Consider the following 17,047-nt stretch of genomic DNA (forward strand, 5'->3'; position numbering starts at 1 on the left):
AGATGAGTTGCCTGAAAATGTAAAATTGATGTTCAGAGGAGACTGTCATCTGTGCATTAAATGCTGGGAATTGTAGCATTGCTGGAGATTAATTCACAATGTTCAGTCATTCCAGTAGTGTGAGCAGGTATTTTACCAATTGCTGGTTTTGCTGCCTGTATAATTTCTGGCTTTGCTGCAGTTGCAGCCGACAGAATACTTGAAAAAGTATCTCTTCGTTGCAATTGTCTTTGCTACCATGGTTACATAAAATACAAAAAGAATTACTGTATGGTATTTGTTAGCGGGTACAAGAACATACAAAAGAAGAACTTCATGTCCATAGCAAATAATTATACATCGGAGGAAAAACACCATCAAACAAATGAGCACTACAGTCATAATTAAGTTTTTGAGCAGTGATCAAGTGAAAAGTAAACAGGTTGATGTGATGGTAGTTGGCAGTTAACCACAGGTGGTCAGGCAATACAGTCTCCTTGAGTTACGCATTGTGAGCCTGAGGCAGTACCAGTGGTTATGCACTGATGGCACCTTCAGCATGAAGGCGGCTGGTGTGCAGAGTTGGTATATGCCATCTCCACACCATTGTCCTGAAAGCATAATATGAGAATCACAGCTACTCTGTGCTGTTGTGCAAAAGCCATGGTACAGTGTACAGGAGAGGGTAGAGCATATCAATATTATCCATTTTCTTTTATATTTTTGCTTATTTTTTGTTGGTCTTTTACAGAATCAGGGTAACCAGGCTGCCATCTTAAAGAATCTGTTTGGAGAAGTTTGCAACCTCTATCCGGTAAGTAAAATAATGCAGAAGGCAAGTACTGGGTTTGAGAACTGGCCCAGCACACAGTTTTAATCTCAGAATAATAAAGAATTAATAAATAGGTCTAGATGTTTACCATTTATATTGCTAAGAAATTTGAAGTTATTGTTCATATATTCTTTCCCATTTTTGTATGAAATGTGTGTGTGTGTGTGTGTGTGTGTGTGTGTGTGTGTGATGAATAATTATGCATTTATTGCCTCGGCTGAAAAGAAGCTAATTTGCTCACATTACTAAGAAATGGTGCATGTAGCATATTATTGTAGATATTCAACTGTGTCCTTACACTGTGACTAGATTTATCAACCCAGTAGCAACGGATAAGCAGTTTTGTATTCCACCAGAAAGTGTTGCTTGTGAGGTCTGACACAAAAGACATGAGAAAAATGCTGCAAATGTATGTGCTTACAAAATATGTGCCATTAATGGTGGTCACTTCTAATGTAGGATGTATTTGAGACAATATCAATCTTCATTTGTTGCTTCCATTCCTCAAAACTGTTCTGCCTCTCATTTGCCACAATGATGTGCAGGAGCACCACTGTTTTCGCTTTTCAGCAAAACATGAGAAGATATGTCCTCATCGCTCAACTCTTTCATGAATGTTGGCCTAAAAGATTTTAATTCCAGGTCTTTTTTCATGTGTGTCAGCTTAGTCGTTTTTGGCATTTCAAGTTCAGCAGATATTTTCCTTAATGATTTTATGGGAAATCTGGTCACAGAATCCGCCACTGGTGCACATGTTTGTTGTCATTTTAATGGTTGGACCTGTCCTCTTTCCGTCGAAAATGGATCCAATTTTTGTTGCCAAAGAAGTATTGTTTGCTTTGGTGGAGCTTCTTTGTGGAATGATGCTGCAAAATCCCATTGCACATCTCTAATGTTTTTCCCGGTAACCTGCTGGTGATGGCAGTCATGTGTGTGTGAAGTGTGATTGCTTTTTGTGTGTGTGTGTGTTTGCTTTTCTCAAAGTATTCAGTTGGCACAATTATATGACAAAAAAAGACAGGTCTTGGCAGTGAATGAAATAAAAAAGGCTGATTAGACAGATGTTAGAAGCATTGATCTATTAAGGAAATACACATTCAGTGGAAAGTGGACTAATTGAAAGTTTGTGTTCATATTTGTTTTCATTTTTGTCTGAATTTACAAACACTAGATTTTTGTCAACATTCACAACTACAGGTTTGATTAATTAGTTGTATAAAACAAAAATTTAGCAGGTAGTAACAAATGAAAGAAATGTGTTGAAATTGTGGGTAATAAGGCTAAAAAAGAACTAACATTTATAATCATCAGTTGCATGCTTCTATCACTAGCAAATATCTGTTTAAAAGAAAAGTTAAATGAGTATGTCAGTTTACTGTTCATAAGTGAAAAAATGTCACAACCTCCATAGAGGGTCAGGGAGATTCAGGTTCAATGTCAGTTGATGTTTACGCAAGCAGAGACAGAGCACTAGGCTTAATAGGGGAAAGCTTGGCTTCATTAAAGAAACCATACGTCTGTCCTGCTTGAAATGGTTTAGGAAAACTGCAGAACACTTAAATTGAGATCATTGCACAGGGATTGATCTGAAACCTGCTTGTCATGATTGCAAATTTAGTACTTTAACCATTGTATCACCTTATTTAATAACCCTGCCAGAGCAAACAAACAGCAATGAGATGGGAGATTCATGACACAATCTGGTCTGCTTTCTAGTTGAGTTAGTCATTCACTTTAACATAATTGTAACTTTTAGTGGTAATATTTAGAATTACTTGCCTCCTCCCAACTGATTTACTTGTAAATCACTTTTCTTCTTTTCCTTAAGTTACAAAGCTTAACATTTACATTAGCATTTCTGAGGAAACTTAAATTATGTGCCATTGAATTTATTGATCTGACTTTAGAGTATTTTGAATTAGGAACATTATTAGACAATTTTGTGAACTCAGTAGACAAGTGACAAAGTACATTAGTTACATTACATCTGCCATCTGATTGTATAGACTTTGAAAGGTGAAAACTGTCCCAAAGGCTTGATGAAAGCAGTCTGCATCACAGATATCTACAGTTCCATCAGAAAGTAGTTCCTAGCATTTTATGCCCCATGTGCAAATCGTACCATACAAATGAAATCCTGTCTTCTTCTTATCCCCCCCCCCCCCCCCCCACCACCACCATTTCATGAATGTCAGTGATGAATGTTGCAGTATTCTGGTGCGAGTCATACTTTAAAAAGCTTCCACAATGACACAATTATTTTTTTCATTTATTGGTGATACATTGAGGAGAACATCTTTAGTATATGTGTAAATTACTTTTCTATAAAAGGAGACCACTCACTGAAAAGCAGAAGTGTTGGTTCTTTGGCAGGAAAGAGAGAGAACTTGATAGCTTTCACATTAATTCTGTTTTGAGCTAGAGGAGAGACAGGCAGGGAATTGGGGATAGGTGGTTAGCAGCTTGAAGGAGGGGGGATCGAGGAGGCAGCCACCAAACTTTATCATCATCATAGTCCATCCGTATGCCATTCCCATTCCCAAGCCCTTAGTCAAGGGATCATATCCTTGGGGGAGACCCAAATGTGAGACCTGCCCAATCCATCTGCTCTGCACTTTCTGCTCCAGTCCTGTGACAAGTTTGTTCTACTAGGCCATATGTGGAAGCAGCCATGCCTTATACCAATTCTAGTGCAAAACACCTCACAGCTTTCTTTTGTTGTCCAGCAGGGTGAATGGCCATCGCCAAACTGGTGCCAAGAGCAACGTTGACCACTCCATGGCTCAATATGCAGTTGAGCATAGTGTGCTCAATTTCAATGGCTGCTTTACAACCCGAGCCATCTGGATCCTCCCCCTCCATCTCCAGCTTCTTCAAACATGTAGATCTTTCACCTCAATCTCTGGTAACCTACTGTCCCCACCCTCCAACCAACAGTTTCCCCTTCCTCCATCCTGGCACCTCCTCCCAAATTCACATACCAGCATCACTGCCAGTGTGTGCCACTACCCATCAGTTCTGACAATTGTGTATCACATGGCTGGCCTGTGCACCTGCCACCTCTTCTCTCATATCCCTAACCAGCAAATCAACTGCCTCCTGCCAATCTGCTAGCCACCCACCCTCAACCCCCTCCCTGCCTTGTCGCATTGTGTGTCCAGCCAGTGCCATGTAGGGCCGTGTGTGTGTGTGTGTGTGTGTGTTGTGTGTGTGTGTGTGTGTGCTTATCGACAGCTCAACACTGCCACTTTTCAATGAATGGTGTCCTTTATTCCAAAAGTATTTACACCCAAATAGAACTTTTCACTTAACATTAGTGTATGTACTGCTGTGTCAAGATGCTGCAAAAAAAATTATTTTTTTATGTATATGTATGTAGTGTCTGTTCTTTCACATGTCTGACACCATTTTGATCCAGCAGCCACTATGAATTAAGACACAAAGGGATTACAAGCCAATGTCTGAACTTCCTTTGTGTGTATATTTTTAAAATATAAAATATAACCAGAAAAATGCAAGAAGCTGCAAATAGTTTTAAAAAGCTTTATTTCATACCATTAGCAGTTTGGGCTATGATGTCCATCCTCAGATGGCTAAATTTTACAAATACGTTAGTGTATTCTTTAGCAGCATACCATCTGCTCCTGCTCCTGTATTTCTCAGCAGCATGCTGTCAGCTCATGCAATAGGTTACACCTAAGGCATAAGGACCAAAGCAAGACAAAACACCATCCACTGGAATATTCTACAGGAGTAGATAGTGTGCTGCTAATGAATACATTAATGTATTTGGAAAATTTAACCATCTGAGGACGGACGTGAGAGATCAAAAACAGTAATGGCATAAAATGAAGCTTTTGAAATGACACAGCCAACAATTACAGACAATGTTCACAAGAATATTGATGGGTGTTCAGATTCTGTTTTATTGCTAGTGTTTATCCCCCTTGTTTCGACAACTTACGTTGCTAGCATAGTCCTAAAATGTAAATGAAACTGGGCTACTTAGATTATTGATTGTATATTTCTTTCAGGAACCTAAACCAGCAGAGTGTGAATATGAGAGGAAACCATCTGAGTAATGAAGATCAAGTTACATATAAAATGTTTAAGATTCATTGGCTTGAGCAATAAAAAAATAACCCATTCAGTATTGTTAAATACTTCGAATATCACAATATTGAGAAACTGTCGCACTTAAAATATAATATCTCCTGTAATCCATTCCGATTATTACAGTTAATGCATTTATCAAAAAAATGGTTAACCCTTTACCTTCACACTACCTAATCATGTGATCTTCTGTCGCCGTTGCCATTACAAAGTAGATTCTTTAAAGACTGTAAATGTAAGTATTTTTATGAAGTTGATGCTTTGAAAAGACTGCATTAAAACAAGAATATGTCTGCATCTTGTGGTTCTGGTGGCCATTGTGAAATGTAACACAGAATTTAGATAGTTATTGTACAGAAGTAAGAGTTCGGGCATTCCATGAGATTCTGTTTCACTGTTTTCCTTGCCACTGATATATGCAGCAAAGTGTCAATATGTGGAATACCTATGCCATTTGGTGCTGCTGCATTGACTAATTGTCATTATATTGTCCCAAATTATTGAAATATTTTTGTTAATGTTGTTTGTCGTACCATGGGGTAACTATTGCATATGTTCCATTTCTTCCCTGAATAAGTATTGCACTTTTATGGGTAATATAAAGTACAAAAAATTCAACGCTGTATTGTATAATATAATTTGAAATACAGATTTTGTTACAGTGTTTCAGTGTGATTCTTTTTTAGATTAAGGCAGTGGTCTAGAATTTAGTTTTGTAATATTGTTACACCAGTTGAGCATTGTTGTTGTTTGTGGATATCGTCAGCAATGTACCAGAAAATTTAATAGGTTGTCAACTCAGTGGCTATCATAAGAAAAGTATAAAAATTACCCACTTTCTATTTGAAGATGTGGGACATTGGATATGTTAACCACAGCAAAAAATAACACACACTCAGAATTGTTGAATAAGAAAAAAATTTAGAGCTTGAAACATTTATACCACTATAATTTCCACACATAACATGAACAAATCCAAGAAGTACCAAGAGACTAACTAAATTATGCCACTTGGCGCAAACAGCAATCCACTTTGTCAGCCAAAGAGTACACACTACACTCTAAGCACTTGTCAAACTTCTATTCCCACGCAGCTCCCCCTGCAGTAGAACAAAGCTCCAGAAATGTAGGAAAACTGATGTTGAACTCGTCTGGCCCTCATATTAACTGGGAATGTCCTGTGGGGTGTCCTTGTGAAATGATACCGGGATCTCTTAGTACGACACTGGAGTATGCATCACTGAACTTGGGGGTTGGTGATCTCGTTTGTCAGTCTGGTAATGGAGATCTGTGTACCAAGTCGGTAGGTCATCGATGGGTTACAATTAAGGTGTCTTTATCCTTTTGAATGACACTGTCTTAAGTTTAGCTTAATAGTACATTCATTACACTTCCAAACTTGGAGAGTATAAGAAGGTTGTAGTGGTGAGTGGACAGTGCTGGTCCTTAGAATAGCACGGCAGCATGTGTACAAATCCTGAAGTAAAATGTTGGCATCTCTATGACGAGGTGAGGAGTAGGGCCGAAATGTTGGCACCTCTATGATGAGGTGAGGTGTAGTGCGAAGCAGGTCAGCTGGTACGAAAAACTCTGATGGAAGCCGCAATGTCTCTGCAGGGACCATCTTACTGTTGGCATGCCAATGTCTTGCATGACCGCAGTGCGAAAGCCACACAGCACAGCTTTGGATGGGGACTAAAATAGTTACAGGGCAATTAGCGAAGGCTTCCAGAAACCGCAGCATATCCCAAACAAACCTCCAGCAGACATCAGGTATGAGCATTGTCAAAGAAAACAGTCATCACATCCAAAATGTTACATACAAAGACAGAGAAGCTAGACACATTCAGGATGAAATTTGAGCCAGCAGAATGTATTCTAGGAGAGTAAATGGCTGTTGTTTGAAATCCAAACTAAACACCATAAAAAAAGAAAAGAAAAATATACAATGAAAACAAAGAATTTAAATCCAAACTGTCTTTCATAAAAGGGAACTAGAAAAATTGAAAAAGGGTAGGTGCTCATCCCCAAAAATCACCAGATCAGTTTCAAAAATACTCTTCTTTTGCACTGCTTGTTACAAGAACAGTGACACAATGTTCAATCTGTTCCTTCCTCCGTGACCTAGTTGAACATCGTATCTCCAAAGGCATAAAACAATCCTCCTTTTCCTTTTGGATAGTTTCATGATCCTAATCCACTTCATCAGCTAAAATACCTCATAAAGCTGTGAATGAAGTAACTTTCTTCTCTTAACAATGTACCTCTCTCTCTCTCTCTCCCCAGTAATAAAACAAATATTACATTGTGGAATATAGACCACTATCAAGCTTTAAAATTTTATCCAAAACAGGATGGTCCATGTGTTTTCTTGGTTGAGAAATTGTGTTGATGCTTTGCAAATGAGTAGTTGTAAATTTCAACAGGGCAATTGTACTTAATTCAACTGAATGCTGACGATAAGTAATATTTTTTTCTCCAATATTGTCACTGGTTAATTCATATATCAATTAAATAATTACTAATTTACTTGATATTACAAAGGTGCTATAAGAAAATGGCAATGTTTTGAAAAGGGGGTAAAAGAAGTTAGGAGAGGATGGCCTCTTCAAAGTCACGAGAGAAACATTTCCATTGTGAGGAGCATTTAGTCCAGTCATATCACTAGGGTGCCTAGAATTTTATTTACTAGTGGCAATGTAATTATTTATCAGCAAATAAGTGAAATGTAAAATAAAATTAGACAAGAGTCATAAATATTAAACAGTGTTCCAAAATGAATATATTGTCTTGTTGTATGGTGTATTGTTGAAAAGAGTTCTGAAAAATTGTTATTGTTCATTTTTAAGGAAAAAAATAGGAGAAAATGATAAATATACAAGAAGCCTTTTATTTGAACTTGTAAAAAGATTTATTTTCTGTAGTGTGGTTGCTTTGTTATAATTTTGATTATATACTGTGTTGTGTTGGCCTTTGTTTTGTTGGGTTCTTGTACCAAGGAAAGATAGTATGACTTTGTGCAGAAGAACCTTTTGTGTTAAGTATACTAATATTTTTAAAAACTTGAAAATTCTTTCAGTCTACAAAAGAGCCAATGTTTGTTATATTTATAAATGAAAATAAATATTTCAGAAAGGTTACTTGTATTTTATTTATTTCTGTGATCATTTCATGCCTGTTCTCCCCCCCCCCCTCCCCCCCATAATTATAAAAAAATAAAAGTTCCAAATTATATAGCCAACTTCTTTACCAGTATGTAACTGTTATTACCAGTTAATCGTATCTTGTGATGTTCTTAACAAAAACATCTTTTACAGTTGTACAGGTTAGCCCTTTCCCTGCATACAAACATTATTTCTAAGGAACTGCTCTGGATACAACTGCAAGGTTTGTTGCAAATGGTAGCTTAACTCAAAAAGTTTTTTTAATACACTTACACATATTACATTTGTTGCCCATAGAACATCTTCAGTCACTGCCTCTACAGCATCTTATATTCATGCCGGAAGAGTTTGTTAATCAGGAATTGGGGAAGAGAACACTTTATCCGTATTGTAACCCGACAAAACAAGTCAAGAGGGATTATGTCAGGAGAATGTGGTGGCTCTATCATTCCCTCTGCCCAGAAAGATTTCATCCAAAACGTGAATAAATAACTCCCAGTGTGGCGGTACATCATCGTAGGTGAAATACCTGCAACTGAGGTGCAGTGTAAAGCCCCAACATGTCCAGTAAACTGTTGCCTGATGGTACACTCACTGAAAAAGAGCAGTCTAATAACTGTGTTGAGCATCAAGCCACACCACACCTTCACATTCAGGCAGTTCCTTATCAGCTGTACCACTATATGTATGTTCTCCAACCACCAGATCTGTACATTATGCCTGTTTACATACATGAAGATGTAAAAAGTCACTTTATTATGGTAGTCATCTGCATTGATTAATTCCAGCACATTCCTAGCAAACTTGGCATGCCTGGGGCCTATCATCTGGCTGCAAAGCTTGCATACCTTTGTATGTAAGGAAATGGTGTGAGCTATGCCTGTTCTCTGGAAACACGACACGCTGATTTTTGCAGATTGCAATGAAATGCTGTACGCACAATGTTAACAGTCTCATCACTCATCCCTGGTCTGCCACTTCTTGCCTTGTCAGTGACCCTTCCAGTATTAGTGCTCTTCCCATCTGGTGGACCTACGCCGTGGGCACTTTGGGACGTCCCTTAACTGTAATAGTCACCATGAAATCACAAAACACATGCATTTTCTCCTGTAGGGATGCCAATGTGACACTAACACTTCTAAATTACACTACCTACAATGAGAGAGGGGAAGGGGGGGGGGGGGGGGGGAAGAAACCTAATGCTGTCAGTGCACATATGGAAGTGTATTCATGAAAACTTAACTCCTTAAGCTACCATTTGAAACAAAAAAAAAAAAAACTGCGTAGACCCATGGAAGTGTATCCTAAAAAACTTTATGAGATAAGACGCCATTTTGCAACAAACTGCATAACTTTATCTAGCATAGTTCATTAGAAATAAATTTTTATAATCAGAGTAAGACTTTATGCTCACCCTACATTCCTCTTCTGCTGACAAACTGTAAAAAGACATAATAATGCTTAACATACGTTCCAAAGGAAAAAAATTCCAATGAAATACAATCAACTAAATACAAATAAAAAGGATAGTTCAAATAGTACATGGTGATATAACGTGCCCAGCAGTTGTTCTAATGAACAAAACCCAAAAAGAGACAGATACAGTCCATGCAGCTTAGAAGCACCACACACCATCCTACTTAACAGGTGTAAATCAAGCAGTCAGTGTTGAAACATTGATTAATTGTGGGGTGGATGTACAGGAAGGGCCATAACACCAAGATGAGGCCAAATTTGACTCACTAATTGAAATGTTTTGTTACTAAAGATCTTATCTTCTTAACAAAAGAAATATATCTAAGGGCCTTTACAAATGTCTGCTTGTGTATGTGTATGTGCGGATGGATATGTGTGTGTGTGCGTGAGTGTATACCTGTCCTCTTTTTCCCCCTAAGGTAAGTCTTTCCGCTCCCAGGATTGGAATGACTCCTTACCCTCTCCCTTAAAACCCACATCCTTTCGTCTTTCCCTCTCCTTCCCTCTTTCCTGATGAAGCAACTGTTTGGTGTGAAAGCTTGAATTTTGTGTGTATGTTTGTGTTTGTTTGTGTGTCTATCGACCTGCCGGCGCTTTTGTTTGGTAAGTCTCATCATCTTTGTTTTTAGATATATTTTTCCCACGTGGAATGTTTCCCTTTATTATATTCATAACAAAAGAAATATTTTGCTATGAAATCAGAGGAAGAGTGCACTAGTATTGGTTATCAGGTTGAAAAAAAAATTAAAAATAATGAAGCAAAGTTAATATCACTTGTAGAAAGGTAATGTAGGGTTGTGATAATCAAGAGAACGCTACAAGAAGCAACCATGGGATAACATGATGAGAACTTACCTAAGAGTGTAGGTGGCAGCATCTTGACTTGTAGTTGCAGACAGTGGACAGGCCACAGTCGAACACAGAAGTGTGTTATCTACTTTGTAGTCAGCAGCCTCCCGGCTTGTAGCTGCAGATGCAGGTGGGCAATTGTCTACCCAGTCACATAAATCAGAAAGGTAATTGACACCTCACAAGCAATGAATGTACAATGTACATGAATGAGATTTTCACTCTGCACTTTGGACCTTTGCCTTTCGCGGGCGAGTGCTCTACCATCTGAGCTACACAAGCACAACTCACAACCCGTCCTCACAGCTTTAAGGCAAAGGTCCTGAGTTTGAGTCTTGGTCCGGCACACAGTTTTAATCTGCCAGGAAGTTTTACAATGTACATCATAGGCTGCTATTACTACACTGAGTATGCTACACGTACTGTCAGCACAAGACATTCAGCAACATAGCACCTCGCCTGAGGTCCATTGTGACTGACACTGATTATGTGACAAGGACATTACAGGTTGGCAGCTTCTGAAAAGTCACAAAAGTGAGACTGACTGATCCTGCTAGGTGCTATTGATGGCCTTGGTTCCAGGAACAAAATAACCTGTTACCATGTTTAACGCTCTTTTATATTGCTACCCTAAAAGGGGATTCTTACAACAACAAAAATTTAAAAAAAAGAAAGAAAATTATGTCACTTTGTGAGTTCTTAGGAACTGCTATAGATCTGTTAAGATTGCCATTACCCAGCTGCTCCTCAGTGCTAAATACCTCCAGCAGATGTATTCTTGTGCTCTGGGCATCATCCTTCACACCTATCTTAACAGTCACTGTTATCTTGGTGAAACTGAGAGGAGCTAAATTAACATTATCCAAAAATACTCCCATAGCTTACAAACATCAGCATCTAATTTCAGTCTATTCTTCATTCAACAATATGTAAGAAATGCTTATGCTGCAGATTTTTTGAATACATTGTTATTTAATAACTTATGTGCCATGCAGGACATGGTGCAAAGTATAAGGATGAAAGAATGTTGGCCAAGGATAGAGACAAGAGGATACAAATCTGATCTGAATTAAGCTGTTCCTTAGATCACCCAAATGAAATGAATGAAGAACAACTTACTTGCTAAACAAAACTTTAAATGATGTAATTGCATTAAAAACTTCACTCTCCTCTCCTTTTGGATGCAACTCAACAAGTTCAAAAGATCAGTTGTTTGCTTCTCTCCAAGCATACATAGTTGGCTCCTAAATATACTCTCCAACTTTTCACCCTATTCTTGCATCTTTCAACTCCAGGCTGTAACCTGCTTAGTCACTTCCATGTAGGCCAATGGTCATCATTACAGAGTAGGAGGTATTTAGTGAGATTGCTACTTCCCTCTTCCCCTAGAAATGCTCTTAACGAGTTGGGCTGAATTTAGAAAACCTGTAGCAGTCTACAAAGTGTTGGACTTATGATGATGTGGGGCAGGCTGACACATTGGTTCTCTCGTTCTTATCTGCCATTTATTGCATGACCAATGAAGTGATGCTTGTCCATTAGTAAAGTGTGTCTTATGCTGCAAACATTCATTCCTTTGTAAGGATCAACTGATCAAGATTCATTGTTGATCTGAGTTAGCACAAGACATGCTTGGTAACACCACTAAAACAATTATCAACACAGATGTCACACTCTGACCACAGATATTAATTGTATATCATAAACAGTATTTATTATTAAAGATGAGGGAAAATAAATGGAAGAAACTTTTCAGACTTCTTCAAAAACTTATACAACAAAAAATAAAATAAAATAAAGCATCAGCACTACGAGAAGGAAAGTAGCTACTCGCCATATAGCGGAGATGCTGAGTCTCAGAGAGGCACAACAAAAAGACTGTCACAGTATAAGCTTTCGGCCAACAAGGCCTTTGTCAAAAATAGACAGCAGACACACACACACACATAACTGAAGCCTCTGGCGGCCGAAAGCTTGTATTGTGACAGTCTTTTTGTTGTGCTTATCTGTGTCTCAGCATCTCCGCAGTATGGTGAGCAACAACTTTCCTTCTCTAATATTGTTACATTCCGTCCTGGATTTTCCATTGTTTGAAACTAAAGCATCAAATAGATATCTGTAAAGTAAATAAATGGAAACCAAATGATTCCCTGCACTTAAGGGTCTTGAATACAAAACATTGTGCAGAATAGAAAAAAAGCAACTTGCATATTCAGATGGCATGGTTTCAAAATTTAGTGCTGTGAAACCAATATCATAGAGAATACAGCATTTAACAGCTGATAATTCACAGCCCCCTGGTCTTAGCTGTTAACCATCTGTAGAATTATGTATCTACCTTTTGTATAATTTGTGTAACCAACTGTGTAATTATGTAACAAATGACGATGCCTTATACAACACAACAGTTGTCTACAGGCAAATAAGTCCAATTGAACTGAATTGAATATGGGACATCACTGATTTGATTTTGAACACGAACTGTAGGCTACCGTGACATTTCCTCAGTCTTTCAGACATTTGCTAGGCTTAATGAAAATTTTGGAGTGGACCCAGGCAGCTTTGAGTGTAGGTGATAGTTTGAATAGTTCACAGGTTTTAAAACCATCAGTGCTAAAGGAACTATTGACACAGAGAGGGAAAGATGTATACATTTGAGCTTTCGTTTGGTAAGTCACATCATCTTTGTTTTTAGGTATATTTCTCCCATGTGGAATGTTTCCCTCTATTATATATATATATATATATATATATATATAAAAAAAGAAAGATGATGAAACTTACCAAACAAAAGCGCTGGCAGGTCGATAGACACACAAACAAACACAAACATACACACAAAATTCTAGCTTTCGCAACCAATGGTTGCCTCGTCAGGAAAGAGGGAAGGAGAAGGAAAGACAAAAGGATATATATATATATATATATATCACTTAAGTATACGATGTGTAGCATAACGAACCACAATATGTTCCTCCTTCTCTCATGTACACATACTTGTACACATAACCATAAATACTCTTAGCTCTTACATGTATAAATATATCCCTGTACACACCTTTATGTGATGTGGAACCGTCACCTCACATAACCAGGTGCACATACCTATCACTATGTGCACACTTCTCTCCCTCCAACACATAACGGTTCCCACATTATCTTACACTGAACACTTCCTGTTTGTGTCTTTGTTTTTCGTAGTGTGTAGGCTTATGGGTAGTCGTGTAGCCTCATTCTTCAGCCAGCTTATGGAAAATAAGTTGAAGGTTGTAGAAAACCACGGAAATTGAGAAGGACTTCAGCGATAGAAGTGTATGCATATGGACAGAGGGGAAGATAGACCGGTATTCGAAAGAGACGTAAGAAAGGAAAAACTAGAAATGGTTGCTAAGATTGAAGAAGAGAAAGAAGATAGCCCCAAAGAAAGGAAACGCTTCCCACCTCCCTTCCCCAGGATCCCCACTTCGCCAGTACTTGAGTGAGAAGTCAGAGGAGGTATGATGTTAAACGTCTCCTGCAGAACGGACATTCTCACCTTCACGTTTGAAGTCCCCAAAAAACGATCTTAGAAACTCCTATGGAACGGCAATGGTGAAGAAACAGTCATACTTGTCTGCGAGGGTCTTTTGAAAGGTGAGATGTGTGTGTGTGTGTGTGTGTGTGTGTGTGTGTGTGTGTGTGTGTGTAGTGTTAGTCATGTTTGTACCTACACTACCCACCCCTTTCAAAATTTATATAGACCCTCCTCATTCATATCACATTTCACAAAAGGTATAAATTATTCCATAATAAGTAGAAAACTGTGTATCATATCATTGTAAGTAGAAACTACATTATCATATCATCCTAAGTAGAAATTATGTATCATATCATCACAAATATCTCATTATTCCCCTCACCCCGTACTGTATCATTCACATCATTTTTCACAAAGGATATAAAATATTCAGTAGTAAGTAAAAAAAAACTATATATCATATTATTGCAAATATCGAAATATTCTTATTATATCGTATGCTCCAATGGTTTAGGCCCGAATCAAACCCAACTATACGTTGGTTGACTACGCAAAAATATGACCTAACTGTACATGGATGGTGGGAGAGATGGGCTGGTTAGGCAAAAATATGACCTAACAATCCATGGAGACTGCGTCGGCTGCTGCTGACACTACGAACGAGACCCCAGGACCAGTCACAAAGACCTGTAATTACCGAGGAGAATGTTCCAGTGGGTATAATTTTTTTTCTGTTGCCATCCATGAATACCTCTGCACACAGGTTCATATGGAAAACTGGTGAAGAGATTACATTCAAAGACTACTACAAAAATAAAACCCAACTATGTTCAGATTTGAGATCCTTGATGACTAGAGCAGAGCATGCTGTCAATCCACCTTTACATCAAGACTAGAGTGGAGCATGCTGTCAACTCACCTTCACATCAAGACTGGAGCGGAGCACGCTGTCAGTTCACATATTATGAAATATTACCCAATGCTTCAGTCTTGACTCGATGTAAAAACCCAATTCATCACAGTGAATATACAACAGGGAATCACAGCACCCGTAAAACAAGTAAGACTGTGTATATTGATGAGATCACTTATTACTAGCTCCACAAGAAGCAGTATGACCTTGACATCAAACCTGCTTGTCCGCGACATCTAGAGGAGTATGCCCAAGTACTAAACTATACGAGAGTATAAGAGGAAGAAAACAGAATACAGGATAGTATAAGACTTGAAGAGAATTCGATGGAGGAAAATGAATGTGGAAGTAACACCTAACCCAACTTGGGATCTGACAGAATGTTAACGCCCCTGGGGAATAATGTGACTACGCCCGGATCCCATGGCTCTGCTCTTAACCTCACTTGAGCAAGTGCAGACCAGCACTTCTCGTTATATTTTGTGGGAAAGTCTCCCCCCAACAAAACAATTACCACTTTACTGGTCAACACTACATTATGTGAAGCTACCCCCTTCTTTATCTTATTCTGGACAAGTTCAAATTCCTTCCACAAATTGTCTACGCCTTTTTTAGTATCATCAAGTTCCAACACTAAATGTGGTGGAACGTTTCTGTGTTTACCCTTTCAGCAACTTTCTGGTCAATTAATTCCTCTACCTGTTCCTCCAGACCACTTATCTTTATGGTGTCTGAGGTTGTTAGCTTTTCATTAAAATTTCTCTCTACCGCATCTACACGAGTGTTGACCCCTGCAATTTGCGATTGGACAGTAGGGATCAGTTTGCCTTGTCTTTCAATGTTTCACTGTGTCGAATGTAACATTACACACACTTTGAAATTACCCTAACTTCTCATTAAATTCAAACTCTGTAGTGGTACACTTGTCCCCAACATCAAATTTTAATTTCTGGGTTAACTTCTGAAACTGATCATCCTGTTTTTGGTTGAAGTCCGTAAACATTTGATTCATTTGTACAGTTAAAGAATTACTTAATTCATTCTCTAAATCTACTTGTAAATTTTCCACTTTATCATTTAACATCTCAAATTTAGAATTTAAAGCTTCACCCTGTGCTTCTAACTTTTCACTTAAAGTAGCACTCTGTGCTTCTAGTTTTTCATTTAAAGCAACATTCTGATCACTTATTTCATTCCTCAAAGAGCAATGGCAGCTACACTTTGCCCATCTATTTTTTCATTTAACAAAGCATTCCGAGCATCTAAATTTGTATTTAACTTAATACTCACTGACTCTAACTTCAGACTTAGTCCCTTAATTAAATTTGCTACTTCAGTCCAGTCTGGCATGACCTTAGTCACTGTCATCACCATGACTGGTTCTACAGTTTCTGTAGGTTGTTGTTCCTCCTCCATTGCCCTAATTTTCTTTGATTTTGTGATCAGGCGCGAAGTCAGCAACTCAAACAGCAACCAGCAATGATGGCGGGTTACTGCGACTGCATCAGCGTCAGCATCAGCGTCGGCTGGTTTCTGCATCAGTGTCGACTGATTACTGTGTCAGTGTCGGCCGGTTACTGCATCGGCGTTGGCTAGTTACTGCATGTGTGAGGATTGCTTCCTCCCCACAACCAAATCTTCTTAATCGAATCTTGCAGACAAATTTTTTTATCTCGTTATTATATGTTGCTAGGGCAACTCTAAACTTTTTCTCATCTCAATCTTCTTCAAAGAAATTCCTCCTTTTCGTGTCCTTTCATGGTTGCCACATTCTGGCGGTTTCCGGTGATTAAGGGTGGCAGTGTGGTACTGATGTGCAAGACTCAAACACACCCTGGGCTATAGAAATTACTTGGAGTTGCTTCGCCGATCTTCTTTTCAGGATAGCTGGCTGCGATGTCCGGCACAACTTCTACTCTGAAGACAAGATGCTACTTTGGAGGAATTTTTTATACTTTTAAAATAACTCCGTACACTCGAGAATACTTTGAACTCAATCTCACTGTACTTTCATCACACATTACAGTTTTCATACAACTAAAACATTTTTTGTAAGCTCAACACCTTCTGGTCCATCAGAAACTATCACATTCATTTTTCCATAAATACAATCTCTCCAAGATTAACAAGACAACTGTCTGAGCCTTTTGAAAGTAAGAAAATGAATGAATAAGTAATTGTCTCTTCTCTTCTTTCAACAACAT

At 38.3% G+C, this 17,047-nt stretch overlaps 1 protein-coding gene across 2 annotated transcripts in view; it reads left to right on the plus strand.

Moving 5' to 3' along the window:
* LOC124794796 (gamma-interferon-inducible lysosomal thiol reductase-like) overlaps nt 1–8,064 on the plus strand; it is a 29,497-nt gene extending 21,433 nt beyond the window's left edge. For both annotated transcript variants that reach the window (XM_047258453.1, XM_047258451.1), the window contains exons 5-6: nt 731–793; nt 4,846–8,064. In XM_047258453.1, coding sequence (XP_047114409.1) covers nt 731–793; nt 4,846–4,893 — 111 coding nt within the window. In that variant the 3' untranslated portion in view covers nt 4,894–8,064. The remainder of the gene's footprint in view (nt 1–730; nt 794–4,845) is intronic.
* Nucleotides 8,065–17,047: the final 8,983 nt, after the last annotated feature.

Source organism: Schistocerca piceifrons, chromosome 4, assembly GCF_021461385.2.
Source record: "Schistocerca piceifrons isolate TAMUIC-IGC-003096 chromosome 4, iqSchPice1.1, whole genome shotgun sequence".
Taxonomy (NCBI): domain Eukaryota; kingdom Metazoa; phylum Arthropoda; class Insecta; order Orthoptera; family Acrididae; genus Schistocerca; species Schistocerca piceifrons.